Below are 25,894 nucleotides of genomic sequence, written 5' to 3'. Positions count from 1 at the left end.
GTGGTCGATCTGCCTGCTTGCTGGACGAAAAATCCGAGTTTCCGGACGAAAAAACCTTGCTACTGGGGCTCACAATACTGGTCAAAATCTTAATACCGGTATTTTTAATTTATAAAACCGGGATACTGGTATTAATACCGGCATTCCAAAAAAAAAAATGATGACAATTAAGTGCAATAAAGTAAGGAAAAAACAAGCAATTACTTGAATTCACATTTTAAATCAAACTTTTATTACAGTAATAAATATTCTAACAAAAATTATTAAACATACTGAAAACAAAAAATAATAATAAAAATAAGCATCCACACTACCTGTCCGAATAAAGTGAGCTCTTAAGAAACTCAATAGTGTTATCCTTTAAACTGGATCTGATTTTGGTAATTAGCGACAGAAAACGTCCTTTTCGATTCTGTGCTGGTTGGTGCTTTGTACTTAGTCGTAGACGAGTTGCAGTTTAACCCCTCACCCCTTATGTCCTCATGTTCAAAAAATCTTATTTCTTTTTTATCAAAAATAAAAAATACAGTGAAACTTCCCTTTAACGGACAGCAATGGGGAACGAAAATGTGTCCGTTAGAGAGAAGTGTCCACTAACAAGAAGTCTGAGGGAGAAAAAAAAAAAAAGAAAGAAAAATCGTTAAACGTTTAATGTAAAATTAAATTAAAATATATACAGATTTTGAACAATATTTTTGTAAATAATATACATACAATTGTGCTATGCATATTATGACTTTATCTTAAGAAAAATGCATACAGTAATCACTTATTTTCTTCTGCACCTTCTTCTGGCTGATAATTTTGTTTTCGACATTTGTTTGGAGTGAAGAAACCATCGAAAGTCCTTCAGTATCTTCTTCAGCGGCGAAAAACATTTTTAAACGATTGATTTGTATGAGCGCTTCTTCTATTTTCATCGGTGGTTCGTTGTTAATATGTTCTTCGACAGAATGACCTCCTTCCATTTCTTCATCCTCACGAGGAACTTCTTGAAAAATATCGATGATAATGTCGTTGATATCTAGAGCACCATCTTCTGTAGTGAGGTTCGAGTCTATATCTTTGTAGCCAGGGTCACTTGTAGCGGAAGTATCGTACATTATCAATAGATGTTGAAGTTCTTGTTCTTCTTGGTGCTCCACATTGCTGTTCACAACTTCAATTTTTGCGTTTGAAAAGCCAGACTTTACAAAACAGTTCACGACAGTTTGTTTTCTAATTGCGTTTACTGAAGAGGAAATCCATTGAATTGCATCTAGGATGCTGATTTTCTTTGCAAGGTCACTCGCACATGTTACATCGTTCATGTTTGCAATGAGATGTCTTAAAACACGTTTTCTGTAGTGAAGTTTAAAATTTTTTATTATCCCTTGATCCAAGGGCTGACACTCTGCAGATGTGTTTGGTGGCAGAAAAACAATTTGAATGTTGGACAATTCAATGTGCGGGTGAGATGCAGCGTTATCCATGAAAAGAATAATTTTTCTGTTTTGACGAATCATGTTTTGGTTAAAGTGACTTATCCATTCGCTCATGATATCTCATGTCATCTACGCTTTTTTATTAGACTTCCAATCAGCATTCAAGATTCAACTTTATGCCCTTGAAACAAAGAGGATTTTGTGGTTTTCCTATAACAAGAGGTTGTTCAAAGTCTCCCAGCATATTTGTACACAATAGTACAGTCAAGTGTTCCTTAAAAATTTTTCTACCCTGGCACTTTTCGTTTTTTAGACTCACTGTTTTTTCAGGAAGAACTTTAAAAAACAACCCTGTTTCGTGACAGTTGTAAATATCCTTAGCTTCAAAATCACGACATAAATCTTCCAATTTGACGGTCCACTCTGTTACAACCCCAGTATCAACAGATCCACCTTCACCACTTACGGTTTTCCAAGAAATTTTATGCCGAGTTTTGAACTTGTCTAGCCATCCTACAGAAGCTTTGAACTCATTTACTCCCATAGATTTCGCAACCTCCAAAGCCTTTTCCCTAATAATAGGCCCATTAATGGGAATTTTTTTAGCACGTTCGCGACAAAACCACTCATACGTAACATTGTCAATTTGAAGTCCAACAGTTTTCGGGAATGATTTTTGAACCTGATCATTTCCGTGTTGCCAAAATTGTTTGAGCAGTTCATTTTTTTTCTTTAGGATGTCGCTTTCCTACGTCTTCCCGATTTTGAATTTTGCAGCGGGAGTGCGAACACTATTTTTTTGCCAATCATACGCATTAATTGCCGATCATACGCATTGCCGATCATACGCATTAATGAGTTCGACTTTATCTTTTAAAGTTAAATGTTTACGAGAAGACATTGTGCACTTCACACGACACTGAACAAAACTGAAAACTGAAACTGAAAAGACGAAAGGCCGATAAAATCCCCCCCCCCACTTGCCCACACCGAATTCATCAGAAGTTTTACACGTGCCTTAAAATTCTTGAAAAAGGGTTTAGAACCGCGACGTAAACCTTGATAAAATTCAGAGAAATGGAAATAGAAAATAAACACACGATTGAGGCAATACGTGGAAGAAAAGTTCCTAGAAAAAGGGCCGTAAGCTCGCCCGCTGTCCGTTATGGGGAGATCAAATTAAGTGCTAATCTAAACGAAATAGTGCAGATTGTCTGTCCGCGTCCGTTACAGAGAATGTCCGCTAGACAGAAGCTGAAAACACGTTAAAACCAATAGAGGTGAGTTGGGGAATTTGAAAATGTCCGTTGTAGAGAGATGTCCGTTAACGAGAGGTGTCCGTTAGGAGAAGTTTCACTGTATTTCCTTTTTGACTTTTTATGGCGCTATATAGGTATTAACGAAAGAAAGAAACTGACGGTTAAGCTTGGTGAGGAAACTAGATCTAAGTTGTGGAGAGTTTATTTATTAATTTTTATTTCCCTGTACCTTAGTATCGCCGTCGCCATCAATGGCCATTGTTAAGATTCCCCCCCATACTTCTCCTTCAACCCATGCACGGTACTAAGTACTATAGGTTTTGATACCTTTCGTGTTTGGGGTTTTCATAAAAAAAAAAAAAAAAATCATGACAGTTAGTTGTGGTTTGAGATGCCAGACCCTTTTGAGAACTGATATCTCAATCAAGTCCAGCCCAGGGCATTTACCATCTCTAAGGGAAACCACTGCATCATGGATTTCAATCTGCATGAAAGGCTCTTTGCTAGCCAGGCCTGAATAAGTCAAATGCTCCATGCGCAAGTTGGTCTGAAGCGTACCCTCAAGTGACAGGGAGTCCTGGTGGATGATCTTGTCCAAAATGGCATTAATAGTTTCCTCCCAAGCCAGAGTCTCCGGGAAGTTGTTTTTCAAAATTGAGGTATAAGTTTCTGCTGGGTGTAGCTTTTCAGTAATTACCTTATCACAGGAGTGGCCAACTTAATTTGTGATGCGATCTTCTTTTTTCCTTCAAAATGTGCCGCGATCTTCCATCTCAAAAATTTCATTGCACGAGGTGCACAAATTGAGAGATGACTGTATATTTAAAATTCGTCGTGATCGACCGAAATTAAATCCGCGATCGACTCGTTGGCCACCCCTGTTATATGGTAAACCCCAGGGTTCGTGTTCCATTGTTTTCTTTACTATTCTATCCCATGCTTTTCTTTTCAAATTGAGTTAAAATATCTTCTCCTGGCAGCTTTGTACAGTTCTGCAAGCTGAGCAGTCACCTCTTTATTTCAATTGTTCCTTCTGGAATGCTGAAAGTCTCCTCTAGCTGATTTTTTTTTTTTTTTTTTTATGTGAACCCCAAACACGAGAGGTATTAGAACCTATAGTACTTAGTACCGTGCTTGGGTTTGAGGTTAAGAAGACAAAAGAAGATATTTGTTGACATTGGACTTGAACTTCTGTAGATTGTAATTTTCAGGAAATACGTATGAAGGAAGGTTGTTCCAGAAAACGGCAGTTGAATGAATAAATGAGGAAGATGAAAAGTTGGTTCTGTGGGTTTGAAGTTGGACAGTAAATGGATGTTGGCTGGTGGCGGCACGTGTTCGGACTGTTTCGAAAGAGAGAGCAGGAATTATAGAAGCCAATTCAGAAGAACAGTGCCCATGGAAGTATCTGTAGAAGAGGCATGCAGCAGAAACAGTGTGTCTATGAGAAAGCGAGTGGAGAGACTCTGTTAGAGATGAATCATTAATTAACCTAACTGCCCTCTTCTGAATGGAATCAAGAAGCCGGAGAGAGGTTTTGGGGGCACCACCAGATATGGGAACAATATTCCATGGCAGGGCGAATTTGCGATTTATACAGAGTGAGCAGCTGTTTGGAAGAAGAGTAACGCCGAGAGCGAAAGAGAAAACCAAGTTTTTAGATGCAGAGGAAGCAATATTTGTAATGTGCTTGTGCCAAGAGAGATTAGAATTCAGGGTAATCCCCAAAAGAGATATATCATTTTGCCTAGAAATCGGAGTGTCACTAAAGATAAGCATAGGAGCAGAAGAATCCTTTTTGCGAGATATAAGACAAGACTGAGTTTTAGAAGGGTTGAAATCAACTAAGTTGTCTTTGCCCCACTGGAGAATTACCTGAAGATCGGCATTTAAGGAATTGGTAGCAGATTTTCGAGAAGTTGAAGCTGATTGAGCAGGACAAGGTTTCTCAAAATGGAAAGTTGAATGCAATGTGCTATCATCGGCAAAACTATGGATAGGATTTCCAGTCAATGGAAGAAGGTCATTGATATACAAGAGGAAAAGAGTGGGGGAAAGAACTGAACCTTGGGGGACACCGGCATTAGTGGAGAAGTTAGAAGACAGAGAGCCATCTACCATCACCCTCAGTGAGCGATCAGAGAGAAAACTGGATAACCAATTACTAAAAACAGTTGGCAAACCATAAGATGGAAGCTTGTTTAGAAGACCTTTATGCCAAACACGATCAAAAGCCTTTGAGATGTCAAGAGCAACTACTTGTGTTTCACCGAACCTTTCCATTGAATTAGTCCATAAATGGGTAACATGAGCCAGAATATCTCCAGTGGATCGACACTGACGGAATTCATACTGGTGATCGTTGATCAGACGGAAGGTTTCTAGGTAGTTTAAGAGTTGGCGGTTAATTGATTTCTCCATTACTTTAGAAAGAGTAGAAGTAATTGCAATGGGACGATAATTGGATGGGAGGGATTTGTCACCCTTTTTAGGAACTGGCTGGATATGAGCAAATTTCCAAGCAGAAGGAAAAACACGTTTGGAATAAGAAAGTGAAAAAAGGCGGCAAAGAATAGGAGTAAGTTCAGGAGCACAGGTTTTGAGAACAAGTGGAGAAATACCATCAGGACCTGGAGCTTTCTTAGCATCAAGATTCATCAAAATCCTTCTGATATCCTTTTGACGGAAGACCACAGGAGGCATTGAATGGAGCGTGTTGGGAATTGTGGGAGGTGTTTTACCAAGATCATTAATACATGGGCTGGAAGAAAAATGGGATGCTAGCAGGTCAGCTTTATCCTTGGCTGAAGTGGCAACAGAACCATCTGGTTTGGACAGAGGTGGGAGCAAAGATGGGCAAAAGTTGCGGCCAATAGCTTTGGCAAGAGACCAGAATGCTCGGCTACCATTAGGGCAAGAAGCAAGTTTTCTACTCTTAGCCTGTTCAAACTCTAGTTTGGACTGGTTAATAACTGCTTTACAACTGTTGCGAGCTTTGGTGTAGGCAGAAAATGAAACTGAAGAATTAGAAACAAGCCAATTACGATATGCAACATTCTTCTCTTGGACAGCCTTAGCACATTTATTGGAAAACCAAGGTTTAGATAAAGGACGAGATTTTAAAGTGGAGTGTGGGATAAAGGATTCCATTCCTGCAAGAATAATTTCACTGACACGATCTGAGCAAATGTTGACATCAGAAGTTTTGAAACAGTAATCCGACCAAGGAAAAGAAGAAAATAAGTCTCGCAGGTCATCCCATTTTGCATTCTTGTAATGCCAAACAACACGTGGTTGGGAATAGCCATGAGATAAAGGTTCCATTGGAGAAGAGACAATCACCAAGTTGTGATCTGAAGTGCCTAAAGGACCTCTCACTTCGACCGTGTACTTAGAAGGGTTGTTTGTGAGAAAAAGATCAAGCGTATTGGCTGTATGATTAGGATTGTCCGGTATTCTTGTAGGTAAATGAACAATCTGTGCTAGGTCATTAGTAATTGCAAAAGCCTCAGCATCTCGACCTGCTGGGTCGGTGTGAGTAGAAAACGGAAGCCAGCAGGAGTTGTGAACATTAAAATCACCAAGAAAAATTACTTCACTGTTAGGAAAGTTGGACTGGAGAAAGTCAAGTTGCAAAGAGAGGAAGTCAAAGAGCTCCAAGTGATTAGTGGAGTTGGGAGAACGGTAGAGACAACAGATGAATTTGACACAATGAGGTAGAGAGATTTTAAGCCAGAGAAGATCAAAGAGAGGAGATTCCAAATTGCCAAGTCTCTGACAGGGAATATCAAAACGGACATATGCACAAGTACCACCTTTGAGGCGAAAGGAATCATACAGCGAATAATTTGGGCATCTGAGATGAGCAGTAGATGAATCAACCGATAACTGAGATTCTGTCAGAAAAAGTACATGGGGTTTGGCAGACTGCAAGTGGAAATGGACATCATTGAGATTAGAATTGAGACCACGTATATTTGTGAAATGAATTAGGAAGTCCTTGGGAGGTTTAGATCTTTTCGCAGATAAGCTTGCTCTATTAGTTTGACAATTCATGGTGTATTCAATAGTAAGAAAAAGTAGGTGGGACATGTTGTATGAAGTAATGAAATTTTTGGATATGGCGTACATGTGGTAAGAATATACCCAGATCCTTGACATAACGTGGCCTCGACAATGCTCCCCGCATACACACTACTCGGACTCCCTCCAGTCACTATCTGGCAGAGTAGAGGCAGCAAGATTATACACTAGCTGATCCGGAAGCTTCCTAGAGAGTTACCAATTGGTTCGGTCCGGTGTACTAACTAGCGGCCGGCCTGCGAACACCGTTTTAGAGCTGTACCCTCGAAATGTAAGGAATATTGGATCTTGCCACGACGTTCATCATAACCTCAAAAGTCATCAATCATACTGCATGATGGAAGAGATAGGGAAAGGTTGACCGGAACTTAGCTCTAGAGACTAAACATGGGTTCCACCATTTCAAGCCTCCAATAAGCAAAGTAGTGGTATTTCACCGGTTGATGAGAGTCATATACCACCTAATACTGCCTGGTAACATAGAGGGGCGGCGTTCCTCCATGTGGTTTGGGCGCCACACCTCAACCCCTGCTTACGTTGGTTCACACCTGGGTGATCACCCACCATGTACTTGTGCATGGAGGTTATACCCAGGATTACTAACAGTCCCACCATCGTGAAGGTGCAAGCAGAGGATTTGGCTGTCACAGACCGTCCGGACTTTGCCGAAATTGGGTCCACTTGACTTGAGTGTCACCCAAATATCAGTTCCATCAGCGTTTTAGACTCCCAGATAGCAAGTACAGCTTGTCTGGCATATCTGAGAGAATGTCTGTGACAACCTCAAGGACCATTTGAATTCAGTTCTCAACTCTGTTAGCTGTGTGGTCCACCATGGGACCACATTTAATCTCCTTTTCTTCTTAGCAAAGCTGGCATTACAACCAGAAATTATTGCCCCAGTTGCTTCCTCCACCTGAGACGTGACAGGCAAATCAGCAAGGTCAACAATAAATTGTTCAGTTACAACTGACCTAAATTCTTGATTAAATTTGGTCCAGTTTTCATAGTTTATCTCATATCTTGGAAAGTTGTGGACATTTCTAATATGTGGAGAATCAAAGCCAAGCAGTATGTCAAAAGTGATTGCACTGTAGTCACTACATGAACACAATGTGTGTGTACGTTCCAATTTTGAATATTTCAACCAAAAGAATGATGGCAAGAGTCAAATCTATAAAAGATTGGCCAGTAGAACTAACGAAAGTAGGAGGATGTCCCTGAGTATTCCAAATAGTTAAATCTTTAGTATAGATAAATTCTTCAAGTAGCTCCATGATGGACTATTGCAAAGGGGAGAGACTGCATTTGCATCAGTAAAAATAATAACTGGTTTACCTGCCAATCTGATTAATAAAGTTTCCAAGTAGTTTAAATAAAGCTCTATTTGTTGATTGTCCTGGCTACACTTCAATACAAGGAAACAAAAAATATTTGACTGAAGAAACCTTCCAAACTGGCACAAACAGCAAACAATTTATTTTTCTTATTGTTATGCAAGGGTCTGCTATGACCAAGGCATCCCAAATCCTAGCCACAGCATTCCCGCCAGATCTGGCAATCTCAGTTTCTGACTGTATTATTTTGCAATTAAAGGGCAAGCCCTTGATGGCCCCCTTATATGAATACAGTTTCTGCAGACCCAGGATTTTAATTTTTTGATCTATTATTATTTTAGAGATATCATTCATGACCGAGAGAGAGCTCTTTGGCAATTAAGCTGAAGAACCCTTAGACCTGCACTAAACCTATTTTCTGTTTGGGGTATACTATTCATAATTGGTTCTGGGTTTTATTTGATTCTGGGCTTTGAGGTATTCAGGGCACATTAAGTCCCTGTGTGAATGCTGGAATACTGGAGTCCCTGTATGAATGCAGGAATACAGTAGTATTGAAATCATGAGTGTCCCTTAAACATTCTGCAGAAGGCACAATCTGATCATCCAGTATATTTGTATATAGCCAGTCTGGTTAATCCTGATTGGCATTTAGCTAGTTCATAACAGTTTAAAACATTCAGAAAGCATCGTTAACCCACCACCAGCTTGTATAACACCTTATTACAGTTTGGATTGCTTCTCCTGTGAACTTGTGCCTTGGCATCATTATAGCATAAGCAAAATTTGGATTCATAAGACCACATCATATGTTTCCAATCATCAACAGTCCAGTTTTTATACCTTTCAGTCCACATTAGCCAAGCTATTTTATGTGTAGCTATTAACATTGGCCTTTTTCATGTTCCCTACCACAATTTTCACAATGTTCTCTCAGAAATTGCTAATGAGGCCCTTGGTTAACTGCTTGCAGCAGTTCTTGTCTAGTTTGAAATCAGTTTTCATTTACTAGCCATGATATTTGTCACCAGTCATGACGACTTAGCATAGACTTTGATGTCAATTTTGCAACTGATTTTTGGTTGATTTTGATTCACGTATTCCTTAAAAACTTATTACTGTTCTTTCTGAAACACCAGCAAATTCAGCTAATTCCTTAACAGGATGCCTTTTATGAAAAGCTATTGCTCCTTTTTTCCAATTGCTAACATCTTTTCTGCACCTCATTTTCTGGTGGGAACCCTTTTTTTTTTTTCAGTTAAACATGAAGAAACAAGGGTTTCCATCTGAAAAGATATATAACTGTAAATTGAGAAAACAGATTAACTTTATACTCTTATTTTAGTGTTATAAGCAAACAAGCCTGGAAAGTACATGTGTTAAATCTTTTATATGCCTTAAATACCACACGCGACTAATTTTTTTTTTTTGGTAATCTTTTTTCCATTAGTTCTTTCTGCTGAGTTACTTTTTTTTTTGCTTCAATATTTCTGATTAAAGTTTTCATCAAGAAACCATTACTGCTACTTAGGGATATTCAATCATTTATTTCAAAGCTCTCCCCTCTATTTATTCAGCTTCTAACTGGGTAAGTACTTTGAGAATGAGATTGCCATAGAATACTACACTGACCTCTCATTCCACCCTTGTTTCAGGATTTAGAAGTTATTAAAATGCTTATATTTTTTGGTCTTTTTCTGTGTTAATGCTTTGTAGTTCCTGATTGGATGGAGTCCCTGTGGATGAAATACTTTATAATATAAATTTGTTGGTTGAATTAAATTTTCGTTAATGTTAAATTTTGCATGATTTTGTAGTAGAGTTTCCTAAGTTACAGGCAAGGGAATCGATGAATGTTTTGATGAAGAATGCAAATATTTTTTAATTTTTTTTTTTGTGCTCTTTTTTGTAGAAGAAACAGTCTCAGCAAGTAAATCTGTCTTTTCATCAGTGTTTTCCAAAATATTCTTTCAAAACCAACTCAGTGCAGTGTAAAATATGTACATTTGGAACTGGTAATTTTTGAAATGTTAGTTAGGGGAGTTAAGAAAACTAAGTTTTTAAAATTTTATTTTCTCCTAAACAGATTATAGCTTTTTCCATAATTTATTTCTTATTATATTATGATATATTTTATTTAGAAGTGCAGTATATATATTTTTTCTTTTTAGCTGTTAATCATATTCTTCAGTTAATACCTCTTGACTTAAGCCAGTATGCTTTGTACATTGGAAGAAGTCTAGCAAGTAAGTGAATTTGTTATTATATTTTAAAATAGTCTTCTTTAATTAAGAACAATATTACTCTTATTTATTTATTTTATTTAATTTTTTTGTGTTATTATATTTCTCAAATAGAATAAAGGCAGAAACAACCATAGGATGTTAGGCAGAATACTTATAATGTCATCACCGTACTGCTTGGAGACTACATTCTTGCTTTTTTGGATATTAAAATAAATGCAGTGTGATCTAGTCAGGTTGCACTTATATTGATACCTGCATTGATATCCAGCACAACAAAGGTTCCCAAACTTTTATACCTTGTTTCCCCACCTAAAGTATTTCATATATTTTACATTCCTCCCCTCCCTCAACTTCCAGAATACTGGAAATAAAAGATTTGACATAATTCATAAAACTGTTGAGGCTCTCCAAGTTTGAATTCAGTGGTATCATGTGATAACTAAACTATGTAAACCAAGCAAAGGATTAAAAAAAAAAAAAGTATATACAGTGAAACTTCCCTTTAACGGACAGCCATGGGGAACGAAAATGTGTCCGTTAGAGAGAAGTGTCCACTAACAAGAAGTCTGAGGGAGAGAAAAAAAAAGAAAGAAAGAAAAATCGTTAAACGTTTAATGTAAAATTAAATTAAAATATATACAGATTTTGAACAATATTTTTGTAAATAATATACAATTACATACACAAGAGATAAAGAAAAATCGTTAAACGTTTAATGTAAAATTAAATTAAAATATATACAGATTTTGCACAATATTTTTGTAAATAATATACATACAATTGTGCTATGCATATTATGACTTTATCTTAAGAAAAATGCATACAGTAATCACTTATTTTCTTCTGCACCTTCTTCTGGCTGATAATTTTGTTTTCGACATTTGTTTGGAGTGAAGAAACCATCGAAAGTCCTTCAGTATCTTCTTCAGCGGCGAAAAACATTTTTAAACGATTGATTTGTATGAGCGCTTCTTCTATTTTCATCGGTGGTTCGTTGTTAATATGTTCTTCGACAGAATGACCTCCTTCCATTTCTTCATCCTCACGAGGAACTTCTTGAAAAATATCGATGATAATGTCGTTGATATCTAGAGCACCATCTTCTGTAGTGAGGTTCGAGTCTATATCTTTGTAGCCAGGGTCACTTGTAGCGGAAGTATCGTACATTATCAATAGATGTTGAAGTTCTTGTTCTTCTTGGTGCTCCACATTGCTGTTCACAACTTCAATTTTTGCGTTTGAAAAGCCAGACTTTACAAAACAGTTCACGACAGTTTGTTTTCTAATTGCGTTTACTGAAGAGGAAATCCATTGAATCGCATCTAGGATGCTGATTTTCATGGCAAGGTCACCCGCACATGTTACATCATTCATGTTTGCAATGAGATGTCTTAAAACACGTTTTCTGTAGTGAAGTTTAAAATTTTTTATTATCCCTTGATCCAAGGGCTGACACTCTTTGGTGGCAGAAAAATGATTTGAATGTTGGACAATTCAATGTGCGGGTGAGATCCAGCATTATCCACGAAAAGAATAATTTTTCTGTTTTGACGAATCGTGTTTTGGTTAAAGTGACTTATCCATTCGCTCATGATATCTCGTGTCATCCACGCTTTTTTATTAGACTTCCAGTCAACATCCAGAAGATTCAACTTTATGCCCTTGAAACAACGAGGTTGTGGGTTTCCTATAACAAGGGGTTGTTCAAAGTCTCCCAGCATATTTGTACACAATAGTACAGTCAAGCGTTCCTTAGAAATTTTTCCGCCCTGGCACTTTTCGTTTTTTAGACTTATTGTTTTTTCAGGATGAGCTTTAAAAAAACAACCCTGTTTCGTCACAGTTTTAAATATCCTTAGCTTCAAAATCATGACATAAATCTTCCAATTTGACGGTCCACTCTGTTACAACCCCAGTATCAACAGATCCACCTTCACCACTTACGGTTTTCCAAGAAATTTTATGCCGAGTTTTGAACTTGTCTAGCCATCCCACAGAAGCTTTGAACTCATTTACTCCCATAGATTTCGCAACCTCCAAAGCCTTTTCCCTAATAATAGGCCCATTAATGGGAATTTTTTTAGCACGTGCGTGACAAATTTGAAGTCCAACAGTTTTCGGGAATGATTTTTGAACAAGATCATTTCCGTGTTGCCAAAATTGTTTGAGCAGTTCATTTTTTTCCTTTAGGATGTCGCTTACCTGCGTCTTCCCGATTTTGAATTTTGCAGCGAGATTGCGAACACTATTTTTTTGCCGATCATATGCATTAATGAGTTCGACTTTATCTTTTAAAGTTAAATGTTTACGAGAAGACATTGTGCACTTCACACGACACTGAACAAAACTGAAACTGAAAAGATGAAAGGCCGACCATATTCCCCCCACCCCTGCACACACCGAATTCATCAGAAGTTTTACACGTGCCTTAAAATTCTTGAAAAAGGGTTTAGAACCACGACGTAAACCTTGATAAAATTCAGAGAATCGGAAATAGAAAATAAACACACGATTGAGGCAATACGTGGAAGAAATGTTCCTAGAAAAAGGGCCGTAAGCTCGCCCGCTGTCCGTTATGGGGAGATCAAATTAAGTGCTAATCTAAACGAAACAGTGCAGATTGCCTGTCCGCGTCCGTTACAGAGAATGTCCGTTAGACAGAAGCTGCAAACATGTTAAAACCAATGGAGGTGAGTTGGGGAATTTGAAAATGTCCATTGTAGAGAGAGATGTCTGTTAATGAGAGGTGTCCGTTAGGAGAAGTTTCACTGTATTTCATTAAAAAAGGGCTTTGTGCAAACATGTGCCCTCTAAAAATGTTTAGAAGCTTCTTTTTTTATGAATTTTTGTTTCGTTTGGGTTTATTTCATTTTATTTTTAGATATACATTTGTTTTTCTAATACCGAATTGCTATCTGTTGAAGTCACAATTGATATAATTTTGTTTATAGCGACCCTCAATTAAAAATAAAGTATATCCTTGTTAATGTAATATCAGATTATTTAAAATGTGATGTACTTTGAAGTCACTATATATACACTGGTTGTTCAAACAAAGTGCATCACCCCTTAAAATTGTAATTGTCGTCTGAATAACATAAGTATATGGAAATATTTCATGCAGATTGCATCAGATAAGATTTACATGCATAGGTGATGATGTAATATTGCATCGGCTGTTACTTTAAGCTATATAAGCACTCTCTGCAAGAGTTGCAGTCATTCCTTGCTTGTGTCAGGATGCGAGTTATGTGCAGTTGATGCCACGAAGAAAGAGTGCTGTTGTTGCTTTACGTGAGGAAAGATGTTCTTCCCATCATATTGCTTATTGAGTGTCTTGTAATCAGTCGACAGTGAGTAGATTTCTTTCCAAACTCAAGAATACTGGTTCTGCTGATAGGAAAAAATGAACCAGACGCAGACCAGTCTCTATGCCAAAACAGGACCGCGTTTTGAAGCGCTTATGCTTTAAAAACCGTAAAGCTTCTTCATGTGAGCTAAAAAGAGAATGGGAAGAACATATAGGAGTGGTAGCAAGTGCAGTAACAGTCAGAAGACTCCTCTTCAAAAATTGACTTGTAGCTCACCATCCTAAGAAGAAGCCCCTCCTCACACAAAAAACGAAAAAGGCCTGTTAATTTGGTGTAAGGAGCATGTCATATGGACTGCCCATAAGTGGAAGCCAGTTATTTTCTCGGATGAGAAGAAATTCAACCTGCATGGCTCTGATGGGAAACAAATGATTTGCCGTAGACTTTTATACCTTGTCTACAGTCTGGATGGTGAAGAATTTTTCACCATACAGTCTGGATGGTGAAGAATACCATCCAGACTGTATGGTGTCTACATTGAAATTCCCTACCAGCCAAACGATATTGGGGTGCATTTTGTATTGCGGAGTAGGTCACCTGCAGTTTATAAAATGTTCCCTGAATGCCAGTGGATACCTGGCTGTATTGGAAGGCAGATTGCTGCCAACCATTAGTTACCATTTAAACCTGCCAAGTAACTGCATCTTTCAGGACGACTCTGCTCCTTGTCATCGGGTGAAAAGTGTAAGTAGGCACTTCTGTAGTTACTTTAGCTTCATTCCTGCATTAGAGGTTCAACAGTAATGTGTTTACATTTGTTACAGGTGAAAAAATGGTTGGAAGAACAGTCCAATACAACTCTTCGCTGGCCAGGAAACAATCCTGACCTGAATCCTATAGAGAACTGTTGGAATTGTGTGGAATCTGCAGTTGCCAGAAAGAAATCAAAGACCCTTTATGAACTTCAGGAAACCATAATTCATGTTTGGAACCATGAACTATCAGTTGGTTATCTTCAGAAATTGATCTTGTCAATGCCTCGACAGTGTGCTGCTGTCATCAGGGCCAGAGGCGGTTCAACTAAATACTACTTTGCACCTGGTGAACTTTTCATTTTGATTTTCATTTAAACTGAAGCAAATTGTGGGCTTCTGGTAACATTTCAGCCATAAATGTCGTGTTTACCAAAACTGTTGTATAAAGGTTGAAATGGTCATTTTGGAATATTTTGAGAGCACCTGTCAAATATTACTTAGCTTTGCCTTAACTATTAATAAATATCTTTTGTTTATATTTCTATTTGTGATGCTAGTCATTAATATAACATACCATTGCGAAAAAGGGTTAGAAATGTGAAATTCGTATGTGATGCAATTTCTTTGCACACCAGTGTATATATAATTTCTTTGCACACCAGTGTATATATCATTTCTTTGAACACTAGTGTATATGTCATAATATAGGAGTTTATATTTATTTTAGTATGGATTATTTGAAATATGGCTACAATGAAATTTGAAGTGTGAATTGGGTCTTGTAACTTGTGAATAGTTTGTCTAATTCAAAAAAGACTGCTGAAACTGGCTGCAGTCAAACATCATTACAACAAAATTAAATGGAACTACAATGAAAATTGTAATTTTACTTAATAGATAATCTATGATTTTCTATTAAGTAAAACATGTTGAGAGAGAGAGAGAGAGAGAGAGAGCGAGCGAGCTGCCTCTTTTAACAGAAGTTGAACAAATAAACACTGACACAGCAAATAGGTTTAAGGTCTGGTGAACTGAAAAGACTGAGGTACAGCTGCTGTCCAATGGTTAATATAGTAAACAAGGTTTTTTTTTTTTTTTTTTTTTCCTTTATAAAACAATAGTTAAAAATACCATTTCTGTCAACATGACTTTGTGTATTGCATGCTTTCTTGATTTTCATTGCCAGACTGATTTGTGCTCTTTGCTCTTAAAGCAAATTTGCACATTGGTGAAATGTTGGAACTTCATTATCCAGTGTCCTCCTGAGTTCAGTGATGATGTCTTCATAATTGATCTTAATGGTTCAGTACACCCTATTGCCACTTACCTCAAATTTACTGAGTAGAATTGGAATGGTGAGTACCATTCCAGGAATCTGGAATAAATATCCTTAAATCTTCCTCTAAAGTAGAGGCAGACCAAGAGGTCTCTTCAAAAAATACGTGGACTGCTTCAATATAGTGATAGTAAGCATATTTATAGGATTAGGCAACTTAATCTCCTTAAAATTAGTGTCTTTTTGATTCCTCAAAAATGCCAACAATTTTCCCATTTTTGGACTCACTTCTGAGTCCACATTATTCTTTATTGTTTGTATGTCTTAGGAGGAAGAAGAAAGGGAAAAAAGTCATCGCATGGAGCCATATCTGGTTAAATGGGGGTTGTTAGACTTGAATAATTCTGTTTTTGTCCAATAAAACTCTGTACAAGTAGTAACAAATGTGTTGGTACATTATTATGTGAAGCAATCAGTCTTTGGAGGTCCAGTTTTCTTGTTTTTTTATTGAGTGATTTAGCAAGTAGTTTCGTCATTTCATGTTCGAGATATGATTTCATCATTTGTTGAAGTTGAGGGCCATCCAGATTGCATATCACCTTTGGCAGACTCATTGAAATGATGATGATACTAGTTGAAAATGATTATGGTCTGTTCAAGAGTCCCTATGTGCTATTATGAAGATAAGATGTTTCAGTTGTGATTTTTTTCCTGATTTTAAGGCAAATTTACACACTGTTCAGTGCAATAATAATTGCAATTTCAACACCTGAATTACACCTTGCAGCCATTCCTGAAGAAAACCCCAGGTAAGAGTATTCTTCTGCCTTAAAATAAAATATATAATATTCCTTTAAAATTTCCAAAAAATAGCCTATACTATCCTTTTCAAAAAAATCCACAAAGTTACTTTAAATCCATAATGAGATCGCAGATCCTCTACAAGGAAAAATTATTAGCATTTGTCTGATTTTACGAAAATTAGTGGGTCTCGACTACTCAAGTTGTCTGTCCAACTGTTCAGTGCACTCAGACATTTTGAACAAGATATGAACAGCTATAGATGGTGTTAATGCTGAAAAATGTCTGAACATGTTTTGCCTTGTCACATTATGTACTGTTGTCTCAACCTTGAAGAATAAGCATAATCCAAATACTTTTTCAACAGATTATTGCATATATATCTGCATCTTGGGGCAAGGGGACTCCCAAAACATATCTCCAATCAATGATGCAACTAGGCTTGGTTCAAACTAAGCTAGCCCTGCTGCAGATGCACCTAGCTAGCTACTCCTCTGCTTAGGTCCTGATCTAATGCTTAAAACATCAGGGTCCAGTTCACATACTATTATCTGAAATCTTGCCATTTCAGATCTATGGCAAGATTTCAGATAATAATCTTGTCTGAAATCTTGACAAGATTTCAGACATTTTGAAATCTGTCTTTCAGACAGATTATTGTCTGAAGTCAGATTAATAATGATAATTATTAATCAGAAGTTTGGATTGTGGGGAACACATGAGAGAGCCATACAGACCGCAGATTTCAATAAGTCTGCGATTCCCGAGCATTATTGGGAAAAACAGCACCAAGTCTCCCTTGAGAATGCTGTCATCCTTGACTGGACGCACAGGTTCTGGGACCGTAAGTGGTTGGAGAGTTTGTGGATTGGCTCGTCCGAAAACGGTAGCATGAATAGGGATAGGGGTGCTTGGCTCCACCCCATCTTGGAAGTTGTAGTCCTTGCAAGAGATGTGCCTGGTCAGCCACGTGTGCTGTGAACCTGATACTAAAGGATGTGTTGCCCAAGTAGCATTGTTGTTGAGAAAGGAGGCGGATGCCCCTGAAAGCTACAATCATTGTTTTATCGCTTTTAATTTTCGTATTTTATTGTATTTTAACATTTTCATAATATATTTATTTTATTTTATAGTGAATCAGTTTTGTAAATATTATTTTACTGTATCCACTGTATCGCTTGGTACATTTTATCATATTTATATTTTTACAGTATTAAACTATTTTAATCAAAACGGTTGGTGTATTTATTTAAATTTGTGATATGAACTATTCTCCCAACCTTAGAGGCCTTTTTGAGGATATTAATCAGGTGCATGAGATAAAAAAATTGAATAATTCTATTTGCATGTTCATCGAACATTTCTTTTTTTGCTTCTATCAGATTCAGCACGCATAGTTGCGAGTGTCGAATTTCCCTAAATGCTTATTTAGGGAAATTCCGACTTACTTAAAATTCGACTTACGTTGCGTTCCACGGAACACAAGCCTTACGTTAATCGGGGAGTGGCTGTAATTTTCCTTAAAACAACTAGCTAATAATTAATCTAATATTAATTTTAAGCCATTAGGTATATGCAGTATGACTGCAGCTGCTTTCCTCCATGAAATCCCTTAATTCTCTCTCTCTCTGCCAAAAGGTACTAGTTGAAGGAGGGATGTAAGCAATTAAGAAATGATTTGAACAGCAAAAGTGAAGAAAAAATATAGTGTAAAAAATGTTAACTCCTTATTTAGTTGGCCTTTCTGTATCTATAGTTGGATTTTCTGTATCTGTGAGGGATGATAATTTAATTTGCGGACTGGTGCAAGATCTGAACTTAATTGTGATCATCTGAATCTGGATTTCTTCTCGAAATACTTGTCCTTGAACTTTACACACTTTCGCCACTGTCGTACTCATACATTAAATGCTTCTTGAAATCTAATTTTTGAAAAACTGTAAAGTGCTTCTGTTATGGCTCTGTGAGCATTGTTGTCGGATGTGAAATGCTTGCCTTTCATAGCTTTCTTCGACGTGGAAACAGGAAGAAATCACATGGGGCCTAAATCCAATGTATTAGGGGGATGTAGCAGAACCTCAGCACCTATGGCAGTGATCACTGGCTGCACAATATTGGCCGCATGAGGCCTGGCATTGCCTTGATGGAGAAACCACTTCACCCCAGAAAGTTCTTGACGTTTGACTCTGAGAATCTTGGAGTTTGCTTCCTTATACATAGTTGTTCCACAAGGAACAAAATGTGTAACAAGAATGCATTTTATGTCAAAAAACACAAGAACCATTTGTTTGTCAGCTGAACGAGAAGCTCAAAAGTTCTTAGGTCTTGGTGAATCAGAATGATTCTACTCACTATGATCCAGAGACAAAACTATTGTTTTGTCTCTGGATCATAGTGAAAAATCTAAGTTTCATCACAATTCACTATATGATTTAAGACGTTTTGACCCTGTGTTTCAAGATGATCAAGCATTTCTCTGCACAAGCTCTTTGCTGTTTTTTTTCTGGAATCAAATTGCGTGGAATCCAGCAGGCACAGATTTGCGACATTTTCAGGTGATCTTTTACAATATTGTGAGCACTACCGTATGAAATGGACATTCTAACAGCTAAATTCATGAAGTATAATTTTTCTGTCTTTATCCAAGATTTCCTGGGTTTTTGCGATTTGCTCAGTTATCGAGGAGGAAGGCTGACCAGGTCTTGGGTCATCGGCAACAAACTTGCGGCCTTCACTGAATCGCTTGTGCCATTTAAATATAGCTGTCCTACCAAGACACTCAATGCCACACACTTCATTCATCTTTTTCTGTTCTAACCATTTCTGATGCATATAAGTCCCATCTTACACAACGAATCACACATACTTACATGCCTACATACACACCCTTGCCAGCCTTGGCCTTATGTCTTTTCTCATGCTAAGTATCACATTGGGGGGAACCCTGGAGACCCCAATTAAAACAAACATGACACCTTGAACTTGACAACGAAACACAGGCCCAGGTGCAAAGTGATATTGCATACTAGTTGGTTTTGTTATCACTGCAACTTTTGGATTGCTGTTGATAAGTGTATTGTTTCATTTGACATTTTCCCCTGCTAAGCAATTTTCTTGAAGAACTCTACCTGCAAGTGGTCTGGGCCAGGCAGCTGGAGTGATACTCAGTTGGCAGAGTGAGCTATAAATAGGCTTCTGTTCTAAATTCTGCGGTGGTTTGGTTTCGTGTTGAATTTGATAGATTCTGTGCTCTGTTATGGTTGTTTCAATTTTGTTTATTGTACTAACATATTGTTATTTTGTTATGACTAGGAGAAGGAGGAAGATTCCCTAACCTCTGGTGGAAGTTCCGGAGACTTTGGAAGAAGAAGAAGAGGTTCTTCTTGAACATCCTCCAGAGGATACTCGAGGAGCTGGGATGACTCCCAGGCCCTCTGCCACCAGGCCTGGTGAGCGAAAAGAAAAAAGAGTGATGAAGAAGTTCTCGACCCAGTTGGGTTTGGAGAACTCAATAAACATCGAGAAAAGCTGAGAACTTTCATGGTGGCTACGTGATGCAAGGTCCTACGATATAGATACTGTTATGACATATTGGGATAGGATGGTGGATGTTGTCCAGAAAGTGGTTGTTGAAAACAATGCACTGAAGGCCAAGCTGGAGATCCTGTTGGATGAACGAGTCTCAAAGCCAAGGACTTTGGCGGATGCTTTACGTTCTCCAGATGAAGAAAAACCCAAGACCATAATTCTGAAGGCAAAAGCTGAAATATTTCAGAATAGTGATTAAGTTAAGGCAGAGCTGGTAGACAATATTGCTCCAGTTCTGCCTAGAGTCAAGATTGTATTGGTGAGACCAATAAGAAATAGACATTTGGCAATTGAAACCACATCTGAAAAAGATATCAAAAGGATCTCAGAGTGTCAACAAGTTCAATAACTGGGCCTAGAGGTAGAAAGGATCCTTCGGAGGAACTCCAAGCTTGTAATATTTGACGTAGATCCAGATGTGACTAAAGACCATCTTTTTAAAGAACTGTAGCAGAGAAACTTGGTGGGTAGTGGTATACCTAAAGATCAAGTACTTTCTGAGATACAGTTCAGACAAAGAATAAGGCTAGAAGCTCTTCTGGCCTGACCTGCGTTTTGGAGGTATAAGAAGATTTTTTGTGAATCATTCTCGAGTTTATGTAGATTGGAGCTCACACCGAGTTCGTGACCTACTGACTCCAACTGAATGTTACAAGTGTATGGCCATGTGGCCCAGTATTGTGAAGCAGGTGAATTCTGTGTTTCTTGCCTAGCATTTTGCTGGGCGAGGCCATACATTTAAGAATTGCACAAAACGCACTGAGATACCAAAGTGTTGGTATCTCAGTTTTTCCTCTGCGTTAATTGCTGGCAGAGGAAATCCCCTTCTGCCCACGCAGTGATTGATAAGATCTGCCCTGATCTGAGCTGTGGATATTATCAAAAGGAGGACTGATTTTGGGTGGGGGAGGACCTCTGCTTGCTGTTGTTGATCCACTAATGCCCAAGTAGCTGCTAGCTTGATGTGCAAACACTTGAGTTGGGGTTAGTGGTATCTGGATCATGTGTGGGGTCGCTTGATGTTGTCAATCTTTTGTAAGTAATGTTGAATGATTGTAGATTGCAAACATTCTGAATGTGTAGTAAGGGGCTTTGTTCCTCATACAAGGTGTGTGGGATGGAGCTGAAGAAAGTTGCTTAAATTGAATTAGTCACTGAATCTGTTATATTATTTTGTCTGGCGGGATGTCAGGCGATTGGTTTCCTGGATAGGGCGATCTACCTCCTCGTGGTGGGGGCAGAGAAGCCGTCCCCACCACAAGGCTAAAGGTCATTCTGTTCATATTTTCTTTTGTTATTAGTCAAAGACTGACTGATATTGTTGCTGATTAATAACCTAGATAAGGTTCTGAAACAATTACAGCCTAGTAACAAATAGCATATGGGCAGGAGCCCGGATGGCTATTAAGATTTGAGTCTGACAAATGACAACGAATCACATATCACTGTTCAGTCTGTATGTCCGACATGATACTTGCTTAAATGATCTTCAGTGACAAGCAGCTAAAAAAAAACTGCCATCACACAACACTACCTTGGCAAGTACAGGCTCATGCACACAGTCTGCTCGGTAGTGATCAGGAAGAGTGCCTCTAGCAGCAGTTACGGAAAGTTCGCACAGTAAATATAATCTTGCACCAGTCTGCAATCTGTTTTGTTTATAAATAACCGGTTTTGTGTTTATAAATAAGATATCTTAATGATATACCCTGTTTTATTTCAATTTAATGTAATTTTCATCAGATTTGTTTTTATCTTATATATATTTTTTTTAGCTCACTTACATTCAAAAGAAGATGGCTGTAGAGAAAAAGCTGTAGAAGCATGCAAGAGTTTGGCACAACAGTGTAGTAGTTCACAGTCTATTACAGACCTACTTGAACACTTCTTTGGTGTTCTAAATGGTGAGTTTTATTTCTTAAATCTTAAAAAAAGAGATCTTAAAAATATAATGATCACAAGTGAAAAAAATAAAGGAAATAAAAAAATCTTCTAAAATATTTTGAGTTTACTGGAATATAGACTTATCTTTTACCTAAGCATTTTCAATTATGTAGTAGCCTACTATCTATCATATTTGGAATGTGTGGGGAACAGTCTGCCTTAAAATTTGCTACTTTAAAAAAAAAAAAGTACCAAAAAGGCCTTCTGTGTGTCCAGAATAAGCATACTGAAATAAATCTTGCAACTGCTAACAAAATGTGAGAAATAAAACTTTATCCAAATTGTGAACAAAAGATAAGTACAGTATAATGGAAATAAAAGTAACCAGAATATACACATAAATAATAAAAATGATAAAAGTACTTAAAGAGTTAAAAATATATATAAATATATACAGACGGACCCCTATATAACGAAATTGATCGTTCCCTTGAAAAAATTTGTTAAAGATAAATTTTGTTTTGAAGAAATATGACCCTTTCAACAATGAAAATTACTGTAATTCAACATTCAGAAAAATAGTAAAATTGAAAATAAATCAGAAATAAGTGAGAATGAATAAATATTCTCACATTTTCAAACAATTAATTTATTAATATAGACATAATTAGAAATGACTACTTACACGATGCACACAATATATTAGTACACTTTTAAGAATTATGTTGTAAAATATTTGGTTATTTTTTTGTTATACACTGGATTTTACTGTACATCGTTCATAAAAATGTTTGGATTTGTTTAAACACTCATATACATTTTCTATTACATTTTCTTCTCACTGAAGGCCTCGACACAAAGTTTCAAATTCTGCCAACATTTGATGTTTGGTAGTAGTAGTAGTGGCATGTGATGCAAGAAAGCAAATGTATGAGGCTTATGCAGCATCAGCCAACAAAAAAAAAAAAAAAAATCACACCATTCTCTCCAAATGCCTGTCCAGTTCCTCCTTAAATTTATTCAAACCTATCAACTTCCACAACGACAGATGGAAGTTTGTTCCAGCAATTAACCACCCTCTGGCTAAAGGCAAATTTCCGCACATCTATTCTACATCTGTCTTTTCTTGATTTGAATTTATGCCCCCTTAGGTTCGTAATCTGAACAAGTGGAAGGATCCCATCAGAATTCATATTGCCCTCATTTTCATCTAACTCATCGTCGATATTGTGACTAGTTTTTTAAAAATATGCTCAAATATTGGGGTATTCATCTACTATGACATCATTATCAACTAAAAATTCATTCTCCACTGATCAAACTTTTCTTGGAACTCTTCCCAAGATTGCTCAATGTCCTGTAGTAGTTCATACCTCTCATCGCTGTTAGTTTTAGCAACACTTGCTTTTGCAAAACAATCCTTAATTGTTGTTTTTGTCACATCTTGACTCCACACATTTGCGAATTTTGATATGCACATCTGAAAATCTATAAGTTGGTTGGTTTCTTTTTTCAGTATGCGCCTTCAGTAGTGCATTTTCAAATACTTGTCCCATTGGCTGTAGTTTAGATGAGATATTTGGAAAGAAGAAAACAAGCTTCACACTTGTAAGTTTCGAAATTACCGAGTGAAGGTGGGTAGGGCAGTTATTAACAATCGACACGATTTTTCTGTTTTCTTTCATCATCTTTCTATCGAAATTTAAAATCCACTGCTCAAAAATTTCACTTTTCATCCTAGATTTTTTGTTGTAGTTGTAGTCCAACTCTAATGACTTTACTCCTTTGAAACATCAGGATTGTTTACTTTTGTCTGTTACCAAAAGCTTCTTTTTGTCATTACCAACCGTATTTGCACCAACGAAAACTGTAATTCTCTCCTTACTATTTTTATCTCCTAAACATTTATCACCTTTAAAAAGTTACTTTTTTTGGCAAACATTTAAAAAATAGACATGTTTCATTGACGTTGAATGTGTCTTTGGGCTCGTAATCCTCCATAATTTTTTCAAAACTGTTTCTTCCCAATGGGTATAGTCTTCTTCGATTGCAACTTCACTTTGATCAGAAATAACTTTTTCGAGTAAGCCACGGCACTCTTTAAATTTGTCCAGCCAACCAGAACTGGCTTGGAATGTTTTATGCTCCAGAAAAGGTGTGTACTCCACAGCTTTTTCTTTTATTAGTGGCCCGGATATCAGCAGGTTTTGGTCTCGAGTCAACTTCATCTACATCTTCACACAGGTATAATTTCGCAAGCTTCTGACTGGGTCCCGTTTTCTCAAATAGTTTTAAAATCGAAACACGGTTTTTCGGAATGGTTAACACATTAATGGCAGGAATACCAACTTTTAAAGCCATTTCTTTTTTTTTTAAGTCCCAGTCTACACTTTTTCACACTACACCCAAGGATTTCCTCTTAGACACTGTTAGGTTACTTGCACAGCAGCTAAAACAAAACTGATTTGGAGGCCACTTGTACCTACCATGTAAACAGAAGCGGTGAAATTTAGTGAAAGTGTGGACGATTCATTTCTGCGAAACAACAGATGAATTTCCGGGATAAAGGAAAATCACTCCCTTAATTTTTTTAATAGGATGCTTACAGTAGAAAACAAGTTGACCAGAGCCAATGTCCACGTCAGAAATATGCCTTTATCTTTGCCAGTGGCTGTGGACACATGACAGTTGACCAGCACGTCTTCTCGGTACAGTAGTGGCAGTTATGAAGGTTTTTCTTCTTCTTAGCCTGGGCAAAGGCCTCTCCCAAAACCTTCCACCTTTTTCTAATCCATGCTGTGGTTGGCCAGTTTACTCCTATAGGATTTTATGGGCACCACTAAACTGTGGAATGTTTTTGCTCTTAATTCGTGGAATTAATTTCTTTCACTCTTAAAAGCTGAAGGGATTAATTCTTAATCCCTTTAGCTCTAAATTCGTGCTTTCTACAGCATCAGCTTTATCGCCTAAGGCCAGGTGCAAACAATGCGTACCCAGATCTCTCAAAATCAGTTCGTTAAATGGAAATTTTCTTTCTTATACAGGAACTATTTTCAATGTAATGACCAGGGGGAAATCAAAAACGTACACTACATAGAAAAATTTGCTATATGTAAGTTTGTTAAAGAGAGGTCGTCCGACTGTTTATATATATTTTTTTGATAGTATGAACCAGAGCTGTAATTCTCAATACGTTCTACGTTGATATCAATATTTGTAAAAGAATAAGAGAAGTTTACCTCAATATGATACGTAGAACATTCCGTATGATACTTTCCAGAAATTAAAATGAAAACAGTTAAAAAATCGAAAATCTTACATTACAGTAAGAAATAATTAAAAATTAAATTAAAAATTAATTTAACGAAAAAATTGCAAAACGTTTTCCTTCCTGAAGCTGACAACGCTTTTCAACCATATGTCATGATCACAGGAATGAAATTACTGAATAGTGGTGAGCATGAAACTTAAATAGGGATTATTTGTCTTCGCACTTGTGCGTAAGACCACAAATCGGAGATTAGATATGGCCGGCGAACATTAACAGAATTCTCATGTAATTTAATTTTGGCAGTTTCTGCAATTAATAGTCTCATATAATTACATTGGTCACTAAGTATTTTGGCCTTGTTAAATAACAAAGATGTTTTTCATTAACGGCATGAAAGGCTAATTCTGACACTGCTGAGCGAGAAGCACGAACTGAGGCTGCGTGTTGATTAACGCGAAGAATCTTGTAAGATGAGTTGCAATCACGGCAAGAAATGTTGTATACTAGGTCATTTATTTGCATTGCGAATGAGGAAAGAACTGAGTGATTGTTTAGTATAGTGTGTAATATCCGTATTGGCCTGGCCACAGTTTTAAATTTGGCATCTTTAAAGGATCTGTTAAATTGATTGTGCCACTGTTCAGCATATGTGACAAAAA

At 37.3% G+C, this 25,894-nt stretch overlaps 1 protein-coding gene across 2 annotated transcripts in view; it reads left to right on the top strand.

Moving 5' to 3' along the window:
• The window catches only part of l(3)80Fj (lethal (3) 80Fj), a 694,407-nt gene that overhangs the window by 122,080 nt on the left and 546,433 nt on the right, over nucleotides 1-25,894 (top strand). For both annotated transcript variants that reach the window (XM_090387924.1, XM_090387932.1), the window contains exons 9-10: nucleotides 10,275-10,349; nucleotides 21,856-21,984. In XM_090387924.1, coding sequence (XP_090244050.1) covers nucleotides 10,275-10,349; nucleotides 21,856-21,984 — 204 coding nt within the window. The remainder of the gene's footprint in view (nucleotides 1-10,274; nucleotides 10,350-21,855; nucleotides 21,985-25,894) is intronic.

Source organism: Mastigoproctus giganteus, chromosome 2, assembly GCF_048544385.1.
Source record: "Mastigoproctus giganteus isolate SK-2022 chromosome 2, ASM4854438v1, whole genome shotgun sequence".
Lineage (NCBI taxonomy): Eukaryota > Metazoa > Arthropoda > Arachnida > Uropygi > Thelyphonidae > Mastigoproctus > Mastigoproctus giganteus.
The sequence above is the reverse complement of the archived record's forward strand: the minus strand, read 5'-3'. Positions and strand labels throughout refer to the sequence as shown.